General features: G+C 45.4%; 1 protein-coding gene across 1 annotated transcript in view; it reads left to right on the forward strand.

Moving 5' to 3' along the window:
- The window catches only part of PUM3 (pumilio RNA binding family member 3), a 29,559-nt gene extending 16,093 nt beyond the window's left edge, over positions 1-13,466 (forward strand). Inside the window, exons 12-17 of the mRNA XM_081845142.1 lie at positions 783-863; positions 2,535-2,677; positions 4,490-4,712; positions 6,579-6,666; positions 7,793-7,883; positions 12,310-13,466. Of these exons, the coding sequence (XP_081701268.1) occupies positions 783-863; positions 2,535-2,677; positions 4,490-4,712; positions 6,579-6,666; positions 7,793-7,883; positions 12,310-12,445 (762 nt within the window). The 3' untranslated portion in view covers positions 12,446-13,466. The remainder of the gene's footprint in view (positions 1-782; positions 864-2,534; positions 2,678-4,489; positions 4,713-6,578; positions 6,667-7,792; positions 7,884-12,309) is intronic.
- Positions 13,467-24,861: the final 11,395 nt, after the last annotated feature.

The following is a 24,861-nucleotide window of genomic DNA, read 5'->3' on the forward strand; positions in this document are numbered from 1 at the left end:
ATAATAATAATAATAATTTATTATTTGTACCCTGCCCATCTGCCTGGGTTTCCCAGCCACTCTGGGCAGCTTCCACAAATACAAAAAATACACTAATAGGTCATACATTAAAAACTTCCCTGAACAGGGCTGCCTTAAGATGTCTTCTGAATGTCAGGTAGTTGTTTATCGCTTTGACATCTGGTGGGAGGGCATTCCACAGGGTGGGCACCACTACCGATAAGGCCCTCTGCCTGGTTCGCTGTAGCTTTGCTTCTCGCAATGAGGGAACCGCCAGAAGGCCCTCGGTGCTGGACCTCAGTGTCCAGGTAGAACGATGGGGGTGGAGACGCTCCTTCAGGTATACTGGGCTGAGGCCGTTATGGGCTTTAAAGGTCAACACCAACACTTGAATTGTGGTTGGAAAGGTACTGGGAGCCAATGTAGGTCTTTCAAGACCGGTGTTATGTGGTCTCGGCGGCCGCCCCCGGTCACCAGTCTAGCTGCCGCATAGTGAGGCTTAATTCCCAGTAATTGTGCATAAGAATTAGTATGATGGAACTTGTTATTGTGTGAGATGAATAGTCATTGTTGATCTTTAGCAAATGAACTTGTTGGAACATGTTGGACCAGCTGATTGGTTAATCGGGCTTTTTTTTTTTAATTAATTTTTATTAGTTTTCCAATATAATCATACAATCCAAATTTTAACCAATTTTCACAAAATACACTATTTGGTCTTCCTTCAGGTTAATCGGGCTTCCATGTCTTATGATGTTCTTGCTTTATGGTTCCTATTTCAGGGCGAATTCTCACACTTAGTTTTACTGGCGGCATTTGACTGCATTGATGACACTAAACTTGTGAAACAGCTAACTGTATCTGTAAGTAGTCTGACTTCCTAAAATTCTCAAGATTTCCCATTTCACTTAGTAACAAGGTGTAAATTACACTGGAAATGCTCACGTGTTTTTAGGCCTGGTTTTCAAACATTTCAGGTTTATTTTCTTGTAAGACGAAACTAACTTCATTGTGGTGGTTTTGCTCCATTTACTCACTGCTTTGATTTGAGATGGTATGTGTGCTGGAAACTCTCAAGCTATGCTGAATCGCTTGGCTGCCTAGTGAGTGATTATGCAAAGAATTAAAATATTCCTCCCGGGGCAATACTGCTCTTCAGTATCAAAATACATGATACTTCAGCTTGCACCATTTCAGACTATATGGTAAATTTCAAGATCCGATGTAGTGCATTATCTATAAAGGTAAAGGGAACCCTGACCATTAGGTCCAGTCGTGGCCGACTCTGGGGTTGCGGCGCTCATCTCGCTTTATTGGCCAAGGGAACTGGCATACAGCTTCCAGGTCATGTGGCCAGCATGACTGAGCCACTTTTGGCGAACCAGAGCAGCGCACGGAAATGCCGTTTACCTTCCCACCAGAGCGGTACCTATTTATCTACTTGCACTGGTGTGCTTTTGGACTGCTAGGTTGGCAGGAGCTGGGACAGAGTAATGGGAGCTCACCCTGTCGTGGGGATTCGAACCACCGACCTTCTGATCGGCAAGTCCTAGGCTCTGCGGTTTAACCCACAGCGCCAACCGCGCCCCTTATCTATAAATGTACACCCAATCAAAAACAGGGTGTTGCAGCACATGGTTCCCCTCCCCTACATAGAATCACAGAACTGTAGAGTTTGAAGCATCCCAGGGATCATCTAGTGATCTCCTGCAAGGCAGGAGGAGCAAAGCTGTGATTCTCCAGGAGCCTGCTTGTTTGTTCTAAGCCATGGTTTGGGTCAGCATTACACGCAGACCATGATTTTGTTATGTAGAATCTAGTTCTCCTGTGCATTGACTTCTTCGGCAAGTTTATAACTGCAAAATGCACCCAAAGAGGTCTCCACATCATTCATAGAAGGTGGTAACGCTGCATGAATCTATTGACAGCTACTTCATTAAAATAAGGAACGTGAATGTCTTTTGCAATATTTCATCACTATTTCCCAAACTATCCTCACCTCTCTGTCTAATAAGTGCAGCGTTGCCACCCGTGTTAGATTAAATGGATGAATCCATCTTCAGGCAACGTCAAGGGGCACGGTTCTGTTGTGACTTCATCTGCCTCAGGCTTCTGTGAAAAATAGAGAGCACTGGCTGGAAGTAGGCTGGAAGTCAGGCAGCAATCACAAGCTGGAGCCTTGTAGGAACGTGTTCATAGAAAAAGTTAAAATAGATGTCTTGTTAGACTTTGCACATGGGATGAACACCTTTCCTCTAACTTGAGAATAAAATAAGCATTGATGAACAAAGCTGGACTCCTCAAAATAATTTTCCCATTAATCCACATCTAGAAAGTTTATACTAACTGTACCTGCAGATATGCTTAAAGGTGTTTTTCTATATATATACACTCTCCCCTTTCTAAGCATGCAGAAATAAAAAGAGAAGAATTACTGAACAATACAAGGGAAGGAGGTGGAAGAAATGGCTACTGTCTGTCTAGTGCACATGGTTAAGTCAGTTTTTGTCTGTGTTTGGTTCCTCTTCTTTTAGGAAATTAGCGATTCCTTAACCAGCATTGTAAATAACAAATATGGAAGGAAAGTCCTCTTGTACCTGTTAAGTCCCAGGGATACTGCGTATTTCTCACCAGCAATAATCAAAATCCTGGAACAGGGTGATGGAAATGCTTATAGGTAAGCAGAAAATGCCATTTCCACAGTTTTGTGGACGTTCAAATTTAACATTGTCTGCCAGTTGTGCAGAGAAGCAGTTATTTGAACGAAAGGAAACTAGCAGAACAGGGCTTTCCCTGTTTGCCCGTGGAGGTTGGAGAGGAAGGCTATGAGATAATCATTTGTTCACACTGCTTATGTACATTTGCATCTGCTCCCAGGGAGTGGGAGTGGCTGGCTGCACCCAGGTAGAAATGTCTTGCATTGAGCACACGTTTACCCTGCTGCACCTTAAGAGTGGCTAACCCATGATTTAAACACAATAAATATGGCTAGAAATACCGTATTTTTCGCACCTAGTTTTAAGAGGAGGAAAACAAGAAAAAAATATTCTGAACAAAACAGTGGATGTATGATTTTTGTGCTTCATGCTGTGGCCACAGACATGTGATCTGATGGTGAATTTGGGGTGACCCAATGCAAAAATCCAGAGGATCCTTGTGGATCCGTGCTTTGTAACCAGGTTTTTGCACCACTGCGGCCCCACGCAACAGTGAGTGTGTGATTTTTTTGGTACAGGATGTAGCCATGGACATGCTATATGATCTGATGGTGAATTTGTGGTGACCCAATGTAAAAATCCTGAGGATCCATGGGCATTTACCTCCCCCCTCCCAGGCAGCCTCTGCTAGCTTCCTTTATCTCTCTCCCTATCCCACCGGCCAGCTGTTTCCTTTCAACACTCCCTTCCCTCTTGTTTGCCTTAGTGAAGTGTCTTTTCCTTAGTGGAGCAGTTTTTTGCTCCTCCTCTTCTTCTAATTTCTCTCCTTATTGCTTTAGTCTTCCTGTTTTCCCCCTTGTTAAACCAACTGTCTTTACCTCTCCACTCCCAGGCAGCCTCCTTTATCTCTAGCGTCCCTTATCTCTCTCCCCAATTGGCTTTGTTTCAACACCCCCTTCCCTCTTTCCAAAAAAAAGAAAAAGAAAAAAAAAGCATGATTTCCTTTTTGCCCCTGGGCAGTTCGGCTCCAAGGACCACACATTCACTCCATAAGACGCACAGACATTTCCCCTTACTTTTTAGGAAGACAAAAGTGTGTCTTACGGAGTGAAAAATACGTACTCCAGACACAAAAAAGGAAGCTGCCCTCGTCAGAGTATGCGCACCCCCCCCCCAAACAACAGGTGGAAGGTCCCCTCCTGTGAATAAGGGAACCATAACTAGTTTATCTCTATGAGGGCCACATGTAGCCACCATGATCTGTGTGCGTGTGGCAGCCTGTTTTTCCATCCCTTGCAATTATGGCACTTGCCTCTGCCCCATGTGTAGCCCCCCCCCCAAAAAAAACCAGTGCTGGCTCTCAGAAAAGGGGCCTCTCTGTGCAGATGCAGCCAGGCTTGTCCCCCTCAGTGGCAGGTCGGCGAGGGTCTGCTATTAATGTGAACAGGACTACCCGGAGGTGTTTTGATGATTTCCTGAAGGTTAATCCTCAGACCCAGCTATTTCTTAAGGGATGGAAGGAATGTCGGCATGGAGCTCCCATACCTCTCAGCTACGATGTAAAGAAGAGCAGTTCTGCATGCTTATTTTGTGCTTGTTGAACAGCTCCCTCTCATCGCAACATTGCCACGTGTATAATCACCGATGCTTCTGTGGCATTCTGAATTGAGGTGTAAAAGCGTAACCAATTTTCCATTTATGCAGGTTAGATTTAGTGTGTTCTGGGGCGAAAGCAAGATGTTTGGATTTTAAATTGGACAATTTGGAGTGACTGGATTATGTTGTACCAAACCAAATTCCGGCAGTAAAAGAGCTACTTTTTATTCTAACAGTAAAAAAGATGTAGATGTTCGCCGCCGTGAACTTCTGGAAGCTGTTTCTCCCGCCTTGTTAAAGTACCTGAACGAACATGCTGAAGAAATGGTGATGGACAAGGCAACATTCATTGTGGTGACGGGAATCCTCAAGGCTGCCGTTGGCGATGTCCAGCCAGCTATGAAGGCCATTGCTGGCCTCGCGGCAAGAGAGATGGTTCCAGGGGGCAAAGATGGAGAGGTAACTGTGCCTGAAAAGGAGCAAGCGGTAGAGTTAAGAATTGGGGATCCCTCTCTGGGGGGCCCCTCCCTGGGATGTGCTGCAGTTTGGCTATCAAATTGGGATAAACCAATTTATCCTGATTCAAGCACTGGACTACAGGGAAGGGCTTGTCAAGTCCCATGCAGGATCCTGGGATCCAGCTGGAAGGAACTGCATAATAATTCTTCCATGCTGAAGGAATAATAAGTAGATAATGAGATTTTTTAAAAGTACAATTTTTGGATCATTTTTAAATGATAAGGAGCAAATTGAAACAAAAAATTCCTTCCAGTGGCACCTTAAAGACCAACTAAGTTAGTTCTAGGTATGAGCTTTCGTGTGCATGCACACTTCTTCAGATACACTGAAACAGAAGTCACCAGACCCTTCTATATAGTGAGAAGGTGGGGAGGGGTATTACTCAGAAGGGTGGTGGGAATGGGTGATTGGCAGATAGCGGTGATGAGCCTGTTGACGACTCTTAACGACTGCAATAGGTCTTACAGGAAAAAGCAAGGGGTGAGAAGGTGAAAAATGGCTTTGTCATGTATAATGAGATAAGAATCCAATGTCTTTGTTCAGACCAGGTCTCTCCATGGTTTTAAGTTTGGTAATAAGTTGCAATTCAGCAGCTTCTCTTTCCAGTCTATTTCTGAAATTCCTTTGTAATAGAACAGCTACTTTGAGATCTTGTATAGAATGTCCTGGGAGATTGAAGTGTTCTCCTACTGATTTCTCTGTCTTGTGATTCCTGATGTCAGATTTATGACCGTTCATCCTTTGGCGTAAGGTTTGGCCTGTTTGTCCAATATAGAGAGCTGAAGGACACTGGAAGGAATTTTTCGTTTTGACTATGGCAGACCAACACGGCTACCTATCTGTAAGGAGCAAATTATTGGGCTGCGTCCAGAACTGCAGCTCCACTTGGGCAGCAGGCTTTGTGCAGGTGACAGAAGGTCCTCTTTCTCTCTTGTAACCCTCTCCCCTTGCTCAAAACCGGGTCTGGGGGCCCCTCTGGAGAAGGTTTACAGGGGTGGGGGTGAAGAAGGAACGGAAGCCCCGTCGTGCGAGTGGAACTCGGCTCATGCAGCATTGGGTAGAACCCATTATTTTTAACCTGTTCCTGAAACTTAGGATAACCACATCGTTTCTTGTAGTTAAATGAGGTAAATGTTCTAGCTTGGAGTAAGTAGACTACTTTTGTGGTTTTACACCTGTGTGAACCACTGACTATACTATGCCAAATATACAATTTATTTCCATAATTTCAGCGTGTGGCATATTTTGTCACTTGCCTAAATGGTACTTTCCTACAACCTCGGAGCACACTGGCATTTTAGGAACGCATTTGGAGAAAAGAAGCTGAGGGCATTGCATATAATTTATACCCAATATCTTAAATTTTGTATTGGTATATCTGCTTGTAACGTCATTGTAAGCACTTGGCAGATAAAACTTTTGCGTATTTTAACCACCTAAAATATTTAATTCTGCAGCACTAAAATTGCTTAAGAAATCAAAAGGCAGGAAAGATAGCTAGTTAATGAAGTGAAAGTAAGATGATGGGTAGCTTAAATTTAGTAGAAACTCCAGTGCTTAATGTCTAAACAAACAGCCAGGCCTCTAAACTTATTTAAATGTTCTGAATGGCTTTCCATTTGGCCACCCCTGATTACTTAATGTACCACATAGTCATGTGGAGAAAACAGATTTTGTTTGTAGGCAGCATTTCTAAATATGCCTGAGCCTTTATCTGATTCCTGGCATTTCGAAAGGCACAGACTGTGATACAGCGAGGGAAGTAAAAGCACTGCAGGGACTTGACTTTTCCTGTTCTTTTCAAAGCTTCATATTGCAGAGCACCCAGCAGGTCACCTGGTTCTGAAGTGGCTGGTTGAGCAAGACAAGAAAATGAAGGAGAGCGGCCGGGAAGGTATGCTAGTAATTCTGCAAAAGACAGTGGAGTCACTCGTCACAGTCTGTCTAAATGCGTAAGGGACAATGTGGGAGGGATGCAAAGGCTCGTCTGCACTAACTGTTAACCTTGAATCGCTTTGCTTGAAGTGTTTAAATGCATGCTTCCGCCCTGGAAGCATCCAGGAGATTTTATAGACTTCGCATCATCCAAGCTTAAAAGCAGCACAGCTTGGAAGGGGCTCTCCTTCACCCTTAGTGGGCCAAACAGCTGTTATGTTGGTGGCAGTGCAACCCAATATACCTGTTCTGAAGTAAGGCCCTCTGAGTTCAGTGGTCCTTGCTCCCAGGAACGTGCTTAGAGGATTGCATCCTAAAGGTAAAGACCCCTGACCATTAGGTCCAGTCATGGCTGACTCTGGGGTTGCGGCGCTCATCTCGCTTTATTGGCCGAGGGACCCGGCATACAGCTTCCGGGTCATGTGGCCAGCATGACTAAGCCGCTTCTGTGGGCCTGAAGGTTTCAGTTTGTCTCAGTGGTCTCCACACCGGAAATAGCTCTTGGTATCCTGTCCATTAAATTGAGATAGAGGATTCTGCTGCTACAGTCTCGATTATTTCTTAGCATCACTCAGAAATTAAGGCCTGACTATTACAAATGTGGGACGCGGGTGGCGCTGTGGGTTAAACCACAGAGCCTAGGACTTGCTGATCAGAAGGTCGGCAGTTCGAATCCCCGCAACGGGGTGAGCTCCCATTGCTTGGTCCCTGCTCCTGCCAACCTAGCAGTTCGAAAGCGCATCAAAGTGCAAGTAGATAAAGAGGTACCGCTCTGGCGGGAAGGTAAACGCCGTTTCCATGCACTGCTCTGGTTCGCCAGAAGTGGCTTAGTCATGCTGGCCACATGACCCAGAAGCTGTACGCCGGCTCCCTTGGCCAGTAAAGCGAGATGAGCGCCGCAACCCCAGAGTCGGTCACGACTGGACCTAATGGTCAGGGGTCCCTTTACCTTTATTACAAATGTATTGAATAGTCAATGGTTCTAAGGTGATCTGTGAATATACAATTTACAGGTGTTAAAACCCCTTTATGAAAAGTTTTAAATGAGTTTGTGTGGTGTCTAACCTGGTCTTTATTTTTAACAGAATGTTTTGCAAAAATACTCGTAGAACACGTGGGCATTGATCTTCTGAAGACCTGGGCAAACGTCAATCGTGGTGCGATTATTTTGTGTCGGTATGTACCGCATTTAATGCAAGACTCTCCTGGCTTCAGCAGAGAGGGGGAGCTGCGCAGCGCCCCTTCAGCCAAGCGGGAGGAGAAATGGAAGGGGCTCCGTTTCTCCTGCCGCTTCACTGAAGCGGCGCTGAGCAGAGAGGGGGAGAATTTTTTTTCCTTGTTCTCCGCCTCTAAAACAAGGTGCGTCCTATTGCCGGGTGCATCCTATAGAGCGAAAAATACGGTAGATTCTCATTGTGCAAGCAGGTGGGCACCTTTGGGTGTCGCCCAGAGCGATGCTGCAGCCCTTTTTGAACTGTTCCCTTTCCATCGTTGGCTCACACCTGAAGCAAGCAGCTCAAAAGGAGCCGCTTTGCTTTTTTTATGGTACTGCATTTGGCAGCCAAGTTAAACGGAAGTATTTAGAGCCCCCTCCTCGCTCACAAAAGTGTCTTAGCCGTAATCGGTGGCACATGAATGACTTGCGCTAATGAGCCCCTGCTTTTGTGTGCAGAAATTCCCTTTCACAGCAAATCCGCCAAAGATGTTTCCAAGTTGGGTCTTAATTTCTGCCTTGCCTTAATTTGGCAGCCCAGCTCCTGATGTTGATCACTATAGCAACGTGTACTGTTAAATGAAAGCGATCGGTGGACGTGTTTAGTGCATCACAGAAACGGAGGAATGGAAGGGGAACTAAATGCCACATCTTCCTGCCCCCTTCAACTAAAGCAGGCTCCTTAATTGCTCCCTCTATTAACTTGCCCCTTCTTTACCCAAAGCAGATAGATGCCTTCAGGTCTAAGGGGTCAGCTGGTAAAAGCAAACTGAAAGGGCACAAATCAGCAAAGGTGCTGCTGGAGGGACAGTTGAACTGAAGCCCTCAAGTGACCAGCTCCTCTGACATCTGTAAACGGATCTGGCCCTTTCTGCATAAGTCCTTGCTTTCCAGTATCCTATCTCATAATTCACCGCCCCCATTTTTAGTGCTTCTTCTGACACAAAGTAAAATAACCTCCCTGACTCCCTGGGTCACTACAAATGCAGCAGGCTTAAATCAAGCGTCTGCCGATAGGTTTATTATATTAATGTGGAGTTTTAACACTCAGCTGCTGGCTTTCTAATATAGATCTATAGGGATTTTTGCACGCCACTTTGGAACAGATCCCTTGCATTTGACAAGCACACTTAATTCCTTTGAAATCTCTAATCCCGCATGCAGATGTCGCATAAAGATTTGGGAAGAGCTCTTTCAACCTTTACTGTGAAGTTTTCTTCTTCTACAGAGATGTGGGAAATCCTGGTATAGAATGGCTCAGTTGCTCTGCTAAAAAATGCTGAACTTTGCTTAGAATGTGTATATTCCTATTGTCCTGCAGCCCTCTTCAAGTACGGCTGTCGAGTGTGCTTTAAATGAGTGATCCTCCCAATTTTTGATTCACATAAGATATTTGGCCAGTCTTCAGAGTTTCTTGGTGTTCAGCTGCATCTCAAATGTTTCCTTTTCCATTTTTAGAGCTCTAGTCTTTCTTCCTTGCTTTCAGTGGATTGCTGATGCAGCTTAGCAGGGGCTGCCATTGACTGAGCAGCAGCTTTTCTGAAAGTCATATTAGTTTTCAAATGGACCTGTGTCTGTCTGTCTGTGTGTGTGTGTGTGTGTGTGTGTGTGTGTGTGTACATATGCATTAGTTAGTAGATAATAAAATTTCAAGATTGTTATACTGCAGTACGACGCTTGAACTGCAGCGTGACGTCTGATGAGCAGGTGGGTCCCAAGGCAGGCCCTCCAGGTGAGCCACAGAGGAAGAGGCAGGCCAGGCCAAGCCAGTTCCTCTGTGACCATAGAACCCTGGAATCTTAGAGTTGTGGAAGGGACCCCAAGGGCCATCTAGTCCAACCCCCTGAAATGCAGGAACCATGTTGTGTTTCTTTGCTGCCACGCCCCTGTTGCTGCTGCTGGTAAGGCAGGGGATGGAGGAAACTTCTGCCGCTGCTCCTCTGGGAAGCAGCGAGAAAAGGCAGCATTTTAAAGCACAGCCTTTTCCCTTGCCTTTCCAGAGCAACAGCTACACTCCTCTAGACACCCCCACCACTGGCAGGGGGGCAGCAGGGTGGGGGTTGAAAGGAAGAAAGTATTTCTCCCCTTTGTCATCATCCCCAGCCCCTGGCTGCTCCCTGTATTGCTGCCACCATAGAGGGGGTGCAGTGTGGTGTGAGGGGCCTGTTGGTGAGCAACACAAGCAGAGGCGCAGCCCATAATTTAAGGTTACCAGATGTCCCCAGATTTACAAATCAGTCCCCTGGCAAAATCCTACCATTCCTATTGAAGTTGAAAAGTGTCCCCAGATTCACTGGAAAAAAATCTGGTAACCTTACCATAATTCATTGCAGGATCTGCAGGGCAGCACGGCTTGGGGCAGTATCCTGAACTGATGACAGGGTTCGAAGCATGAGCTTGAAATCTGTGGGCTCTAGGTACAGATTCAGCCCGCCCCTCCTGCCCTCTGGAAGAGAGGCCAGTTTCTCCTTTGGGGTGACACCAGGGCACAAAAAGGGAACGTGAACTTGTCTCTCTGCTCAAGTCACCAGCTGGCTTCCTACAGCTTTGGCTTCCCTTTCCCTAAGATTAATAGCAAGCCCAAAGAGGCACCAGGCGTCCTGGATGTGCCCATTGCCTCTGCTTAGCAAGAGACGGTTAATCTCTAGAAGGGGCAATGGCGGGGGGTGGGGAAAACTGCTGCAATATCTCATATGGCGGGGCACATTTCCACCTTCTCTCTGGGGCTGCTGCACCTGGTTCTTGCCTGTGTTTGTTACCAGTGTGCAAAACTGTTGTTAATAATAATAATTATTATTATTATTATTATTATTATTATTATTATTATTATTATTATTAATACCCCACCCATCTGGCTGGGTTTCACCAGCCACTCCGGGCGACTTCCAACAAAGTATTAAAATACTGTGGTCTGTTAAACATTAAAAGCTTACCTAAAGAGGGCTGCCTTCAGATGTCTTCTAAAAGTCTGGTAGTTTTTTTCTTCTTTGACATCTGGTGGGAGGGTGTTCCACAGGGCGGACGCCACTACTGAGAAGGCCCTCTGCCTGATTCCCTGTAATTTGGCTTCTCGCAATGAGGGAATCGCCAGAAGGCCCTCGGAGCTGGACCTCAGTGTCCGGGCAGAAGGATAGGGGTGGAGATGCTCCTTCAAGTATACTGGACCGAGGCCATTGTGGGAGTTTATTGGGATAGTGGCCTGACATGCATGCCAATGTTGAATTCAGAAATGCTTCCTCTGATTAGCAGGTTTTTTCATCCGCTCCCAAACGCCCCCCAAAAGATCCCAAATAGTGGATAACGTGAAACTAGAAGCAGGTCTTTAGGCTCGCGGTGCTTACAATTCCTGCTTCCCCCTGGGAAACTGCCCTGGGGGGTTAGGGGTTGATCTGTCAGAGAAGGGGAGGTGGTGCGCTGATCTGCAAGGGGACTTTGTGGAGCGGACTTTCACCTTGCTTCCTGCCGCCCTTCTTCCAGCGAGGTCCTCTGCTAGCTTGGAGTCACTTCCACAAATGGAAGGAGCTCTTCTCAGGCCAGGGCAAAGCAGGTTCTCTAATGTACCAAGGCATTAAAGACATGCAAACTCCACAGCATAGCACTTCAAACTAACAAAGCTGTGCTTTTGGGATAAGGCAGGACAGTTTGACTCCCTTGCCATCCTGCTTTAGGTCACATTGAGAAACAGATTTTTAATCACTCCGCAAGCCACATTAATTCTTCTCCCATTCTGTTTGGTTTGGCAACATAATCCTTATTATGTATCTAAAAAAAAAAAACCCTGCAAGGCGGGGTGGGTGTGCTCATTTAATCAGAAGGTTATGATAAAAATAACATTGCAGTTCGAAATGAATCTGCCACTCCAACTTCCGATCAAGGCACAGGGCTCCTTTGTCAAATGTGAGGCTGCCACTCGCTAACTGGGATACAGAAAAAGTTCTCCAAACTGGTCAGTGTGGTTTTCCCTGGAACTATGCCTGGATCTTCCTTTGCAGCTGTGTTTTAGCCCTATTAATACTACTGTCAGTGCAAACATTTTCTTCTTAAAACCATTTTCCTTGATGAATTAAAAGTAAGATACTTGGAAGCTTTTCCCCCCTTTTTTGCAGTTTTGAAGAGCAATGATTTATATTTTGTAAATTCTTTGGCTGCTCACTTTCCTGTGTATTCTGACAGCCCAGTGTCCATGTTAGCCCGTGTTGAGATGGCCAACGTCAAAATTAAATGCTTCAGGATTTAAGAAAATAAACTGCTGCTATTTGCTATTAGGCAATTATCCCAATGGATGCTTTGGCAAAGCAGATGGACTGCCAAGCATTGACTTCTCTGTCTGCTTGTCACATTTCATTCCGATTGTAATTCTGATTTTTGATATTTTCTTTTTGTTTATAGCCTTCTTCAGAGCTCCAATCAGGAAGTGGCAACAGAAGTAAAAGCCGGACTAAAAAGTATTATTCCAAAGCTTAAAAAAAGGACTAAAGATGGCACAGCAGGAGGAAAGGCACTGCTGGAGAAATTATCGTCATAACCTAAAGAAGTTATTAAGTGGACAACTTTTCTGTTTGTGGAAGTGAATCTTCCTTTTAATACATCTAAAGGACAGGTTTTTGGGGTAAAGATGAGTTAACCTTTTTAAAAAACAACACAACACACAATATGTCAATAAGCACTTAGGCTTTTTCAGAATGTTTGGTTATCTTTTTTCTCTTCTTTGGCATCAGTTTAATTGTCCCTGGAGGGGAAGAGGGGCAGCTGAAAACTGTATTACCATGTGCCTTCCTTCTGTCATCATTTTAGTCTCCTTGTCCACATTCAGCTGCAGGCAGCAACTGCTTCTCCTTCTCTCTTCCTCCCCACCTTTGGTCTCCCATCGTTCCAGCCACCTGTTTGGCTTTCCTCCTTTTGACTGCCAACCTTTCCTCCAATGCTTGCAGATCTGCATTGCAAATTCCCCTTCTGTCTCCAAGTTCCTCCTTTTCATTGGTTGCCTGCTTCCCGTCCTCCCACTCTGCTGTCTCTGCCACTGGTGCCACGGCTGCTGCGCGTTTTCCATCTCGATTTCAGGTGAAAGGAGCCCCACTTTAGCCAAGAGCTCTTCAAGGCCAGAGCTATGAGATGGACTGGAATGCTCCTTAGTGGGAGAGTGGTTGGTATCCGCTTACAACACACTCGGAGTCTGAAACCTGAGTTTACTCAGTTGTCACAGTAAACTCTGGTTCTCCTTAACCAGGGAAGGGAGAGCTAAGGGCAACGGGAGGCCAAGGAAGGACATGTGCTGGTGATTGCCCAAATAATCAAGGAGCATGACGCTTGCACTAAGTGAATAGGCTTCCTCTAGGCTTGCAGGTGGTTCATGTTTAAAGTCCCTCTTCACTCTGTTGCCAAAAAAATCCTCTCCAATCTCAGCAGAAGAAAAACATGCTGTTCCTATGGAAACACCTTTTTAAACAATGCTGAACACAGCTCCTAGATTTCTAAAAAGATGAGTTTGGTGGAATAACTGTTATTAGCAGTGTTCTTTTATGGAATAAAGTATTTGCTTTCTTGAATCTGAAGGTATGTGGACTGTTAATGAACTTGAATGGTAAGGCTAAAAACTAGTTCAATGTTTGGCTGACAGCTTTGGGCGTGCCGTACTCCAGTTAGGACTAATCATGCATAGGTGTCAACACGTGACTCTCCTCCCTCTTTGCCATAATTCCCTGGAGGAAAATTGCTTTACTCAGTGGACAGAGGAGAACGCCTGGCTTTAATCCCGATACTTCAGCTGGAGCAATTCAATTCCACTTGAGTCCAAAAGAAGCTTAATTGGCACTCACACATATGAAATAACACAGTGGTTTTAGAATTAATAATGTGAAAATATTATCTTGCAGACCGTAGTGCTGCACGTACTGTATTTTTCTGGGTATAACAGTGTATAAGACCCCTATTTTGGGGGAGGAAATGGGGGGAGATTGCCCAGAGTTGTTGAGCTTTTGGGGGGGCGTTGCTAACAATGGCTCACCTGCCAGACTGCCACTGACAATCGCATGCATCAGTGAATCCACCAATCGTCTGCCCACTCACCGCCAGCAGCCGCCAATCGCCCACCCAATTCCCACAGCAGCCACTCACCAACAAACCTTGCCACAAACACCAATCACCCGCCCAAATACCGCTGACAATCTCTGTGTCACGGCAGCCACCAATCGCCCGTCCCACCTCTGCACTATCCGTTTAGCATTTTTTAAAAAATAAGAAACCTCGTCTTATACATGGAAAAATACCGTAAGTTAGAAGTAAATATTAAAAGCTTGTCAAAGTGGATCATGTAGATGGAGTTCTTAGTACGGAAGGGAGAGGTCTTTCCTGCAAAGCGATTGGCTGGAGCTGCTTTGGCACTTAACAAGCTCAGAGCTGTCTGCTAATGAACCCTGACATATACCTGCTGCATTGCCAAAAGGAGGGGGACCAGGGAAAGCCCTTGTCTGCTGATGGGGCAGTGTGGTGCCGACTGCACTCCCCCAATCCGCCTAAGCATCATTACCCTGTGTCACACTTAAAGGTTAATCTCAACTCGATCTAATTGGCAGTGACAAAAAGCATTTGCCCACACAGCCGCTCTTGCGGCTCATCAGTTCCCCTAACAGGATTGTCTCTTGTGACAGTGAAACAGATAACTTTGATTAGCATCAGATAACCAATTTAAAGGCCAGCAAAAATGGCCTTGGCTGGGACAAAGGGTGGCGGCAGTTTTGAGGAAGGAAGTTTTGAGCTCCCCTTCAGATTTGCAGTCCCAGAGCAAATGCAGTTTTTCCAAAATATCAACATAAAGTTTACTCAGTGGCCCCGTCCTATGTGGAGGAGCCAAATAAAGTTTAATTTAGCCGAAAGTAAATATTGGAGGTGTGCTTCTCAAACAGCAGATTATGAACATGCAGTTTTGTTAACAAGTAATTAAATGATGGTTAACTTGTGTGCTTTCATTAGCTCTTATCTCAGTTGTCTGTTGTTGTAACTGCTTTTTCTGCCCTTTCCAGACTCAGGAAAGCAGCGTGTGTTTATTTACCTTTTAGATGTTGCTTTAATCCAAATAAGTTTTCCTACAGACACATCAAAGATCCAAGGAAAAAATGTTGGCATTGTACATTTTGTGCCTTCCAAAATCTGGATGTGGACAAAGTGGGACTTGCAAGTCTGTTCTGCGATCATGGAATGATCTGTCCATCTACCCGGACATAAACACGGACATGAAACTATTTGTTTTGAATAGATCAGTTTTCATCAGTGTTTAGCAATGGACTTGATTCTGTGACTCTTTTGCTGTGTTGGATATCTCTGGTTTAGATATCTTTAAGAACTGCTCTTAGTCAGAGAAGTGAAATGGAAGCTCATGGTGTTGGGAGAAAACGTACAGGGCTGTGTCCTAGAAATTTCTGGTGCTGCCGCCATGCAGGTGGAATAGGAATCCTGCTGCTGACATTAGGATGCTTTCTTAGCCATGTCAATCCCCGCACCCATTGACCATCTCTGGACCACCCATTTTTCCTTTTGAGATGGCAAAGTCGCAACAAGATTCAACCGTGCCAATGTCACGCATACGTCCATTTTTCCTTTTGAGATGGCAAAGTTGCAACAAGACTCAACCGTGCCAGTGTCATGCATACGTCCTGTGTGACTTCAGATCTGGAGCTTTACCATGGTCATAAAGGTAAAGGGACCTCTGACTATTAGGTCCAGTCATGACCGATTCTGCGGTTGCGGCGCTCATCTCGCTTTATCGGCCGAGGGAGCTGGCGTACAGCTTCCCGGTCATGTGGCCAGCATGACTAAGCCGCTTCTGGCGAACCATAGCAGCGCACGGAAACACCATTTACCTTCCCGCCGGAGCAGTACCTATTTATCTACTTGCATTTCGTGCTTTCAAACTGCTAGGTTGGCAGGAGCAGGGACCCAGCAACGGGAGCTCACCCCATCGCGGGGATTCGAACCGCCGACCTTCTGATCGGCAAGCCCTAGGCTCTGTGGTTTAACCCACAGCGCCACCCGTGTCCCTACTGTGGTCATAGAATCACAGAATTGTGGAGTTGGGGCCCTGAGGGTCATGCAGTCCAGCCCCCGACAGTGCAGGGATAGGCAGCTGTCTCTTACAGCAGTGTTTCCCAACCTTGTGCCTCCAGCTGTTTTTGAACTACAACTCCCATCATCCCTGACTAGCAAGACCAGTGGCAAGGGATGATGGGAATTGTAGTCCACAAACAGCTGGAGGCACAAGGTTGGGAAACACTGTCTTACAGGGATCGAACCTGCAGCCTTGGTGTTCTCAGCACCCCGCTCTCACCAGCTGAGCTATCCAGGGTGAATAATGGGGTAACCACTCTGCATGGAGGACCTTAAGGTCCACAAATGACAACACTTTGGAGGTCCCAAGTCGCAAGGTGGTTAGATTGGTCTCCACTAGGGCCAGGGCCTTTTCAGCACAGGCCCCGACTTGGTGGAATGTTCTGTCACAGGAGACTAGGGCCCTGTGGGACTTGACATCTTTCTGCAGGGCCTGCAAGACAGAGCTGTTCCACCGGGCCTTTGGTTTGGACTCAGTCTGACCCTTATGTTTCCCTCCCCTTATGGTTTTGATCTATGGGCTACTGTTAAAAGGAGGCTGCATTTGAAATTGCATTTTAACCTGTATTTTAATTTGGTCTTTTTTTCCTATTATGATTTTATTGTAATTTTACTGGTGTTAGCCGCCCTGTGCCCGGCTCTGGCTGGGGAGGGCAGGGTATAAATAAAAAAAATTTTTATTGTTATTATGATAGCAATGAGTAAGAAGGGAAAGCGCCCGATTTAATAGATCACAAACTAGGTGTGAAAAGCTATTGGCAAGAGTTGTGGGTGGTGGGAGCTGCGTGGGCATGGAGATGCAGCCCAGAGTTCAGCCGTTTATGGTCCATTCATTCCACTGGAAAGGACAATGTTGTCTCCCCACCGCCAGCTTCCCATGGCTCACTGGGACAACCAGTTAGGGCAGAGAGCAGAAGGCACTTAACTGGTGTCACCAACCCTAAGCTCTTTGCAAACCTGCTTAATGTATAGGCGTGGAATGTTGCCTTGGGGTTGGGCCATATTTGTAATATGTATTTTCAGAAACTGAGAACGTAAGTTTAAAAAGACCACTCAGCAGTTGGTTGTGTGCTTTAAAGCAATATGTCCGGCACTTCTGTCTCTGCTCTTACAACTCATTGTTCATTTGTGTGTCCGTTTTAAATTGCCTTAACAGACATATTCCTAAAATATGATTCCTGTAGCATTTGGAAGCCGTAATCCGGGATAAAAAAGGCAGATTACATTGGTATGTTGTGTAATTTCTGTACTACTGCATAAAGAAGTTAATAAAGGTTATGTAAACAGGGGATCAGCGCAAGCCAAGTATTTCTGTGCATTGCAAGTTAAATGGGACAAAAACCCAAGGTTCTAAATATAGCTGTTAAACCAAGTTTAAAACAAGCGCATGAGATTGCAGCCCAGAATTCTGACACTGTCCGGAGTGTTGAAGTTCCTGGTGTTTAGGCCACAGCTGCTTTTGCTGTTCTGAAGCTAAAAATGATGCAGGATTTAGGATCAAATGTTACTCTTTGCCTCAGGGCTCTGCGGATAGAGCCAGATGCCCAGTGAACCGTGGCTGCTCTTTAAGCACTCCTTCAGCAGCCAGGTTTCCAAACTGGGATGCCTAATGCACTCCTCCTCTTTCCCCTGGGGGGGTGTTTTTGCAGTACAGTGTCTAGGCAAACCCCAGTTCAGCCACAGCCCCTTTTTAGAGGGGGGCTTCCAATGGCGCCACCAGGAAAGGACAACATGCATTACCGTATTTTTCGCTCTATAGGACGCACTTTTTCCCCTCCAAAAATTAAGGGGAAATGTGTGTGCATCCTATAGAGCGAATGCAGGCTGCGCGGCTAAGCCCAAAGCCAGAACAGGGAGACGGAGTGCTGCGCAGCGCTCCGTCTCGCTGTTCTAGCTTAGGGTTAGCTGCACAAAGCCTCCGCAGGGCAGTGGGGTGCCTTCACCCCGCTGCTTTGCGGAGGCTTCAAAGGCTTCGCTCCAGGGGCTTCAGGCAGCTATCTGCAAGCCTTCAGAGCGCAGCAGGAGTTCCCGCTGCGCTCCGAAGGCTTGCGGATAGCTGCCTGAAGCCTGGAGAGCGAGAGGGGTCAGTGCACACCGATCCCTCTTGTTCCCCAGGCTTCGCTTTGCTGGAGAGGCGCTGCACAGTTTCCCCTCTCTGCGCAGCGCCCCTTCAGCGAAGTGGGAGGAGAAATGGAAGGGGCTCCGTTTCTCCTGCCACTTCGCTGAAGGGGCGCTGAGCAGAGAGGGGGAGAATCCCCCCCCCCGTTGTCCCCCTCCTATGGTCCGGTGCATCCTATAGAGCGAAAAATACGGTAATTTCATCCTTTCTGAAAGTTTTCCATCGTGAACACATCTGTCTTCTCCTTTTGCCTGGAGTGAAGACGATCAGCCAGAATCAGTGAGCTATATTGCTAGACTTTATTATCTTAGTGTCTCTTAAGAGTTTCATTAGTCTGCAAAAGAAAAGAAAGAACAAACAAACTTAACTATGGTCATAAAATGCATCACAGTGTTAATTTTCCATTGTTGGTTCACTGAGACAGTAACCATGCTTGCCTGAAGTAATACGTTATATTTGGGTATTATTTGGGAGGCAGGGAGAAATAGGGAGATTTGGCAGCTGAACTAATGAAAGGCATTGCCTTGCATATGTTGTGCATCTCATGTTGATCTTTTGTTTTTAAATCCCAACATCAAATGGCAATAAACCGGTGTCTGGCGTGTAATCACATGATAAAAAGCTCTTCCACTTTTCTTTTTAAATCCTTGTATATAGAAAACCAGCTGCTTTGGAGGAGGGTGGTAGCCTAAGCTTTACTCTGGCATGCTCATTTTCTATGCCTGTCAATGCTTTTCAGGGGTTTTCTTCCCATTACAAGAGACCCTACTCACAATCTGAAGTGGTACATTCCAGACACAGGTTGCCACCCCACCTGTGAGGTGGTTTGCTCTACACCTGCAGCAGGAGGACGTAACATAGAGTGCGCCATTTCAGAACACAGGTGGGGATCATGTTTTGGGATGCTCTCCATTAAAAGCTGCTTGCAAGCAGAGTTGGGCGAATGCCCAGCCTTATCCTTCTGCTTGAATATGCTGCTTTTTCCTTTGAAGGTGTGTGGCTTCTCTCCCTGCACATGAGCATTCAAAGTTGTTTCTCCCTCCGCACACAAAATGTTTCAGTCCATTCTGCATCCTGTGTAGTTTGATGGATGACCCTGAGAATATAAGGGTCGTAGATTGTATGGTGTAGACTGTGATAAGCTCTAAGAATGATTCCCTCTTCAAAGGGACAGGACACTTTTATCACTGGTCAGTATTTACCGTATTTTTCGCTCTATAAGATGCACCAGACTACAAGATGCACCTAGTTTTTGGAGGAGGAAAACAAGAAAAAAAATATTCTGAATCCCAGAAGCCAGAACAGCAAGAGGGATCGCTGCGCAGCGAAAGCAGCGATCCCTCTTGCTGTTCTGGCTTCTGGGATAGCTGCGCAGCCTGCATTCGCTCCATAAGACACACACACATTTCCCCTTACTTTTTAGGAGGGAAAGAGTGAGTCTTCTAGAGCAAAAAATACGGTAATAATCCTTGGCAAGAACGCTATTTTTCTCACTCGTATGTTCAGCTCAGTCCGGCCTCCTCAGCACCCAGCGGAATCAAGGCCGGACCACAGGTCCTGACACTAGGTGCCTGCTTTCCTTTCTTAAGGATAAGAATTAAGGGCCACAGCACTCATCCTGGCACCATGACAAGAACTGCAGGAAAGAGAGGACTGTCCCAGAATGTCTGAGTCCTCCTCTTCTGGACGCGGCCTCAGAAAATGAAGGACTGCTCTCCTGGTCGTGATCTGCTGTAGAAGATTCCTTTGCCCAACCCAACCCAACCCAACCTACACACCAGCTCTTTTTCAAAACTGCATTTTGTGTTCCTACACATCTATTCCTTACATCTGTGGCAGTCGGAGGCAATATGTCTGAATGCCGGTTGCTGAGTGGACAGATTTGTCCATTTTGGTCTTTCCATTTCTCATTGTTCCAACCTTACAGTAAGTTCCAGTTTGTAACAGCCGGGGGGGGGGGGAGCATGTTCTCCTCCACATGATGTTGGGTTTCTTTTTTTATTTATTTAAATAAATATTTATTGAAATTTTACAAAACAAATTTTTTAAAACAAAAACATACATGAGCCAAAAATACAACAAAAGCAGATATATCAAAAAAAGAGACAGTATAAACATTTAAAAAAGAAACAAAGATTAAATCCAATTTTCAACTTCATAATTCTATAACCCTCTTTCTTGACTTCCTCACATCTCCCTTTTTTGTGTTCCCCTTTACCCAATCAAGTTCAGCAAATTCTAACCCTCTTTCAAACCTCATTTATAATTATAAGTTTCAACCTATTATGTCTCAAATTTTTCTCCTCTTTTCACATCAAAGTTTACCTATTCTTTATAACTTAATCCCTTGTGCCACTTTATATCAGGTTTGACATAATATTACTCTGGTCTTTCCCCCTTTTTCTTTTTAATCATCTTTGCATACTCCTTTTAACCATGTCACTAATGCCAAATTATTTTTATATCCAACATCATTTTAACTTTCAAACAATTTACAATACTTCTGTAGATAATCTTTGAACTTCTTCCAGTCCTCTTCCACCGACTCTTCTCCCAGGTCTCGGATTCTGCCAGTCATTTCTGCCATCTCCATGTAGTCTATCACTTGCATGTTGGGTTTCAGTTGCCAGTGGTAGAGCCAAGGATGATGGGAGTTGTAGCCCAACATTTTTGTACTACAGTTGCTGTTTTTACCCCAGTGCTTTTCCATCCTGTCCAATGCTTCTCTGGATAGCTGATTTTTTAAAAGAAAACCCTATCTACTAATGTCATTTTTTGCACTGCATCAACCATCCACAATGTTAACTGTATTTGTGCAAAATAGTAAATAGGAATGTGTTGTTTTCAACAGGCCATTTTACTTTTAATGCAGACAGGTCAGTCATGGTTTTCCCCAAAACTATGATAGGAGGCATGGATTTCCTTGTTTTGCAGACTGGTACATTTCCCAAGCTCTTCAAGCAAACAATCCTCCAGCCTTGATCTGTGAAACAGGAACACTTTGTGAAATCACTATGTACACATTGACTAGCCTAACGCAGCAATTAAAGTCGTGAAGAAATCCAGGTTCAACTCCTGCCCAGCCCGGAAGTTCATGACATTTTCGTGAGAATGTATGCAGCTATCCTCATGCAATTACCTTTGAGCTCCTTAGAGGAAGGCTGGGGCCACCGCACATGCGATCATTCCACCCCCATGAGAATGTCTGCGAGTGCAAATCAATTTGGTCTTTGTAGGCGCATTTGTGGATTCTCAAATTGGACACGTGCAGGTGTGCTGTGCTGGGAAAAAACCATGCTGGTACCTTCCCACTATCTGACAGATTACCCTTGTGTGTTCCATGCATGACTGAAGAGTTTCCAAATTTCATGACAATCATTTTTTCCATGGTGGGGGGCATAACAAATTGCCTTTGTGCCCCAGAACAGTTTTCCAAAGCAGGGTTGAACTACAACACAGCATACCACAATTTGGTTGTGTGTTTGCAAGCTGTGATGGACATGCCAAAATCTACCTGAACTGTCAACTTCTCAATATGCAATTCTGTGCATATTTACTCAGAATAATTTCTGCTGTAAAATGTGTTTAGGATGTTCAGTAAGATAGTGTGAGATAGTCTCTAGTTGGTCCATGATCACCCGGTGAACTTCATGGCTCAGCAACCATTTAAACCCTGCTCTTTCCAGTCCTAGACCAAAACTTTAACAACTACAGGAGACTGTTCATTTCATGCTTTTGTCTGTGGATGGAATCAAATGTCTCACTCTTCCAATTGTTACATTTGCACAAGCATCCCGGTTTACCACATGGAATGATGCCCCCATCTTCACCCCCCCCCTTTGCTGTTCTGGGGATTGCTCTGCTCCCCTCTCCTGCCAGTCACTTGGTGGACACCCCCATTGTGCAAGTCCTTTCTCAGGGCTTCTGCTCACACTGGGGGTTAGGGACGAATCACACACACTTTGTTGCGTCTTCAAATACTTTGTAAAGGGTTCCCATTCATCTTTAAAGTCACAGTTATCCTTGTCCAGTAGCTTATATGTCCGGGCAGAATGACAAATCTCTCATCATTCTGCCCGGACTCTGAAGTCCAGCGCCCTCGCTGCGAGAAGCCAAGTTACAGGGAACCAGGCAGAGGGCCTTCTCGGTAGTGGCACCCACCCTGTGGAATGCCCTCCCACCAGATGTCAAAGAGAAAAATAACTACCAAACTTTTAGAAGACATCTAAAGGCAGCCCTGTTTAGGGAAGCTTTTAATGTTTAATAGGTTATTGTATTTTAGTGTTTTGTTGGAAGCCGCCCAGAGTGGCTGGGGAAACCCAGCCAGAGGGCAGGGTATGTATGTATGTATGTATAAATAAATAAATAAATAAATGAATGAATAAATACCCGAAATATATTCAGGAAAAGTCACAAACATTTTGTTCTCGTCTGTCGAAAATATGTGAGTGCCAGATGTGAACCTAGCTGCTGAAACAGACACCAGCTCTCCCTCCATTTAAGCTGCTCTAGAGGGGCTTTAAGAGAGAGAGTTTTGCTTTCTTCATCTGAGAACAGAAGAGTCTTGTGGCACCTTAAAAATGAAAAGCTTTATTGCGGCATAATCTTCTGTGGACTGGAGCCCACTCTCGTCAGCGGCAAGAAAGCTATATACATAATTATGGGGTGGGGCATAATAAACAGTAATGCCAAACAGCCGTGAAACTCGAGGGGATAACAGTAGTTCTGTAGCCTTTTCGTGCAGGTTCTGGAAGGGGAGTTAACAACACATGTGCAGATTCTACAGTGCCTGCAGGTGCAAATGAATGCACAACTTAGCCTGTGAACAAAATCAAATCAGCACTTGCATAGATGTATATTTGTCACTGCGGCTTGCAAACCCATCCTCCCCCATTCAGAAGATCCCAGTCTGTCACAAAGATGTCCTCCAGCTCTTTCTGTCAGAAACATCCCTCCGTGTGCTGTTTTTGACATGAAAAACAGCAGATGGCCATATTTGGGGTAAAACAAGAGGTGATGCTGGTTTAATTCATTGCTTCCCATTGATAGACGAGTGTCGCCTCCCGCTGTCTGCCAAACAGCATTTGATTCTGCATTTGATGCATCATTTCTTGTCTTTGCTCGGCTTCCGGACGGTGCTTCATTCTAATTTCTAGAATGTGATGACATAGATTCAGCAGCTCCAAGTGAATTCAATAATGTGAAATGCGTACGGCTTGCCTGTGCTGCTTGCCTATCAGTTCTGCTTCTGCGCTTATTAATAGACAATGGCTGTTTATAATCACCCTCCTGCTTTCTGGCAAATTGTCCCCCCATCAGTTTTCTGCATCCGTTCTTTGCACTCTCGCTTATCATCAGTTCCTACAGCTTATATGGTGCCTTCACCGTTGCACTTTAGAGGACAGGAGTGTGTTGCAAACAAACCCCAGTTTTTAGTGATACCGCAACGATGCAAAGGAATGGCTACTTGCTACCTCTTTCTTGGGTTGCGATTTTCAGGCTCTTTACTTTCAAAAACCATCTATTAGCTTGACAGGGAGATGGTAACATGCAATTCTTACTATATAAATATTGGCTGGATTTCTTAGACAGAGAAGGAGCGTTGTGTTTTGTCAAACCACGGTTTCTGTTATAGCCAAATCAGGAAATTGTGGTTTAACCTCTGTTTGCAACTCAAGATATCTAATACAGTAGGGGGGCATCAGTGGGGCCACACAGGCAATTGCCCTGGATGCAAATTTCTTAGGGGCACTACAAAGTTCCAAAGGGGAATCTCCTAATGTCCATGTGGATGGACTGAGGAGCAGAATTGGGCACGGTGAATGGTTGCTTGGGTGCCCTCTGCATTGGGTTTAGAAGGATCGCTCCCGACCAGTCCCTCATCCTGCTCTCCATCATACTCAACACTCATGGGGTGACGCAGTTGCCACTCAGGTCAGTTGCCAAGCTATTGCCCCTTTGTTCTAGCCCGCCGGCAGGTGGTACTGAGGATACTTAGAATAGAATCATAGAGTTGGAAGAGACCACAAGGGCCATTGAGTCCAACCCCCTGCCAAGCACTTGCCTTGCCCTGGGCACTGGCAACCCATGCTAGGCCACTAGCAAGAATCCTGGCTTGGTTTCACAGTTAAACCACAGAGTCCTCTGTTTGGCTGTCCTGTGAACCTTGAAATTACAGTGGGAAGGAGAAGAGCAGGGAGTGTAGAAGCACAATGCTCATCTTTGTCATGTCTGAACTGCCCTCCCATCATAAGATACTGGATACCAATGAGCATAATTCCTGTTAATGACAGAGATGCAGCTGGGTGGAAAATGGACACTTGGAGAGTATTCAAAAATAAAAATAATTACAATGTGACTGTTGTAATATTCATCACAGAGTTTACAGAGCTGGGTTACAAGCCAGACATCTTTTTTTAAAAAGAGAAAGAAATGAGGGATAGGAACCATATTTCAATCTTCCTTCAAGAATCCCAAGTTGTAACCTGATGTCTCAGCTCCTCAGAAGGACTTAGCCTACAAGATCCCTCCCTGGGGGCCTCCAGACTGTGGCTAAATTTGTGTGGGATTCAATCAAATTCTGGCAAATTCAGGTTGTGCAGTTCTTGTTGACTGGGAGGTCTTGTGGAACAAACCAAGTCCCAGCCCTGTGCTTTGTGGGATAAATAACATGATGGAGACAGACATCCCAACTCTAGGGGGGCGAGGGGTCTTTGGCCCCT

The sequence above is a fragment of the Podarcis erhardii genome, assembly GCF_964252035.2.
Source record: "Podarcis erhardii genome assembly, chromosome: 17".
Classification (NCBI taxonomy): domain Eukaryota; kingdom Metazoa; phylum Chordata; class Lepidosauria; order Squamata; family Lacertidae; genus Podarcis; species Podarcis erhardii.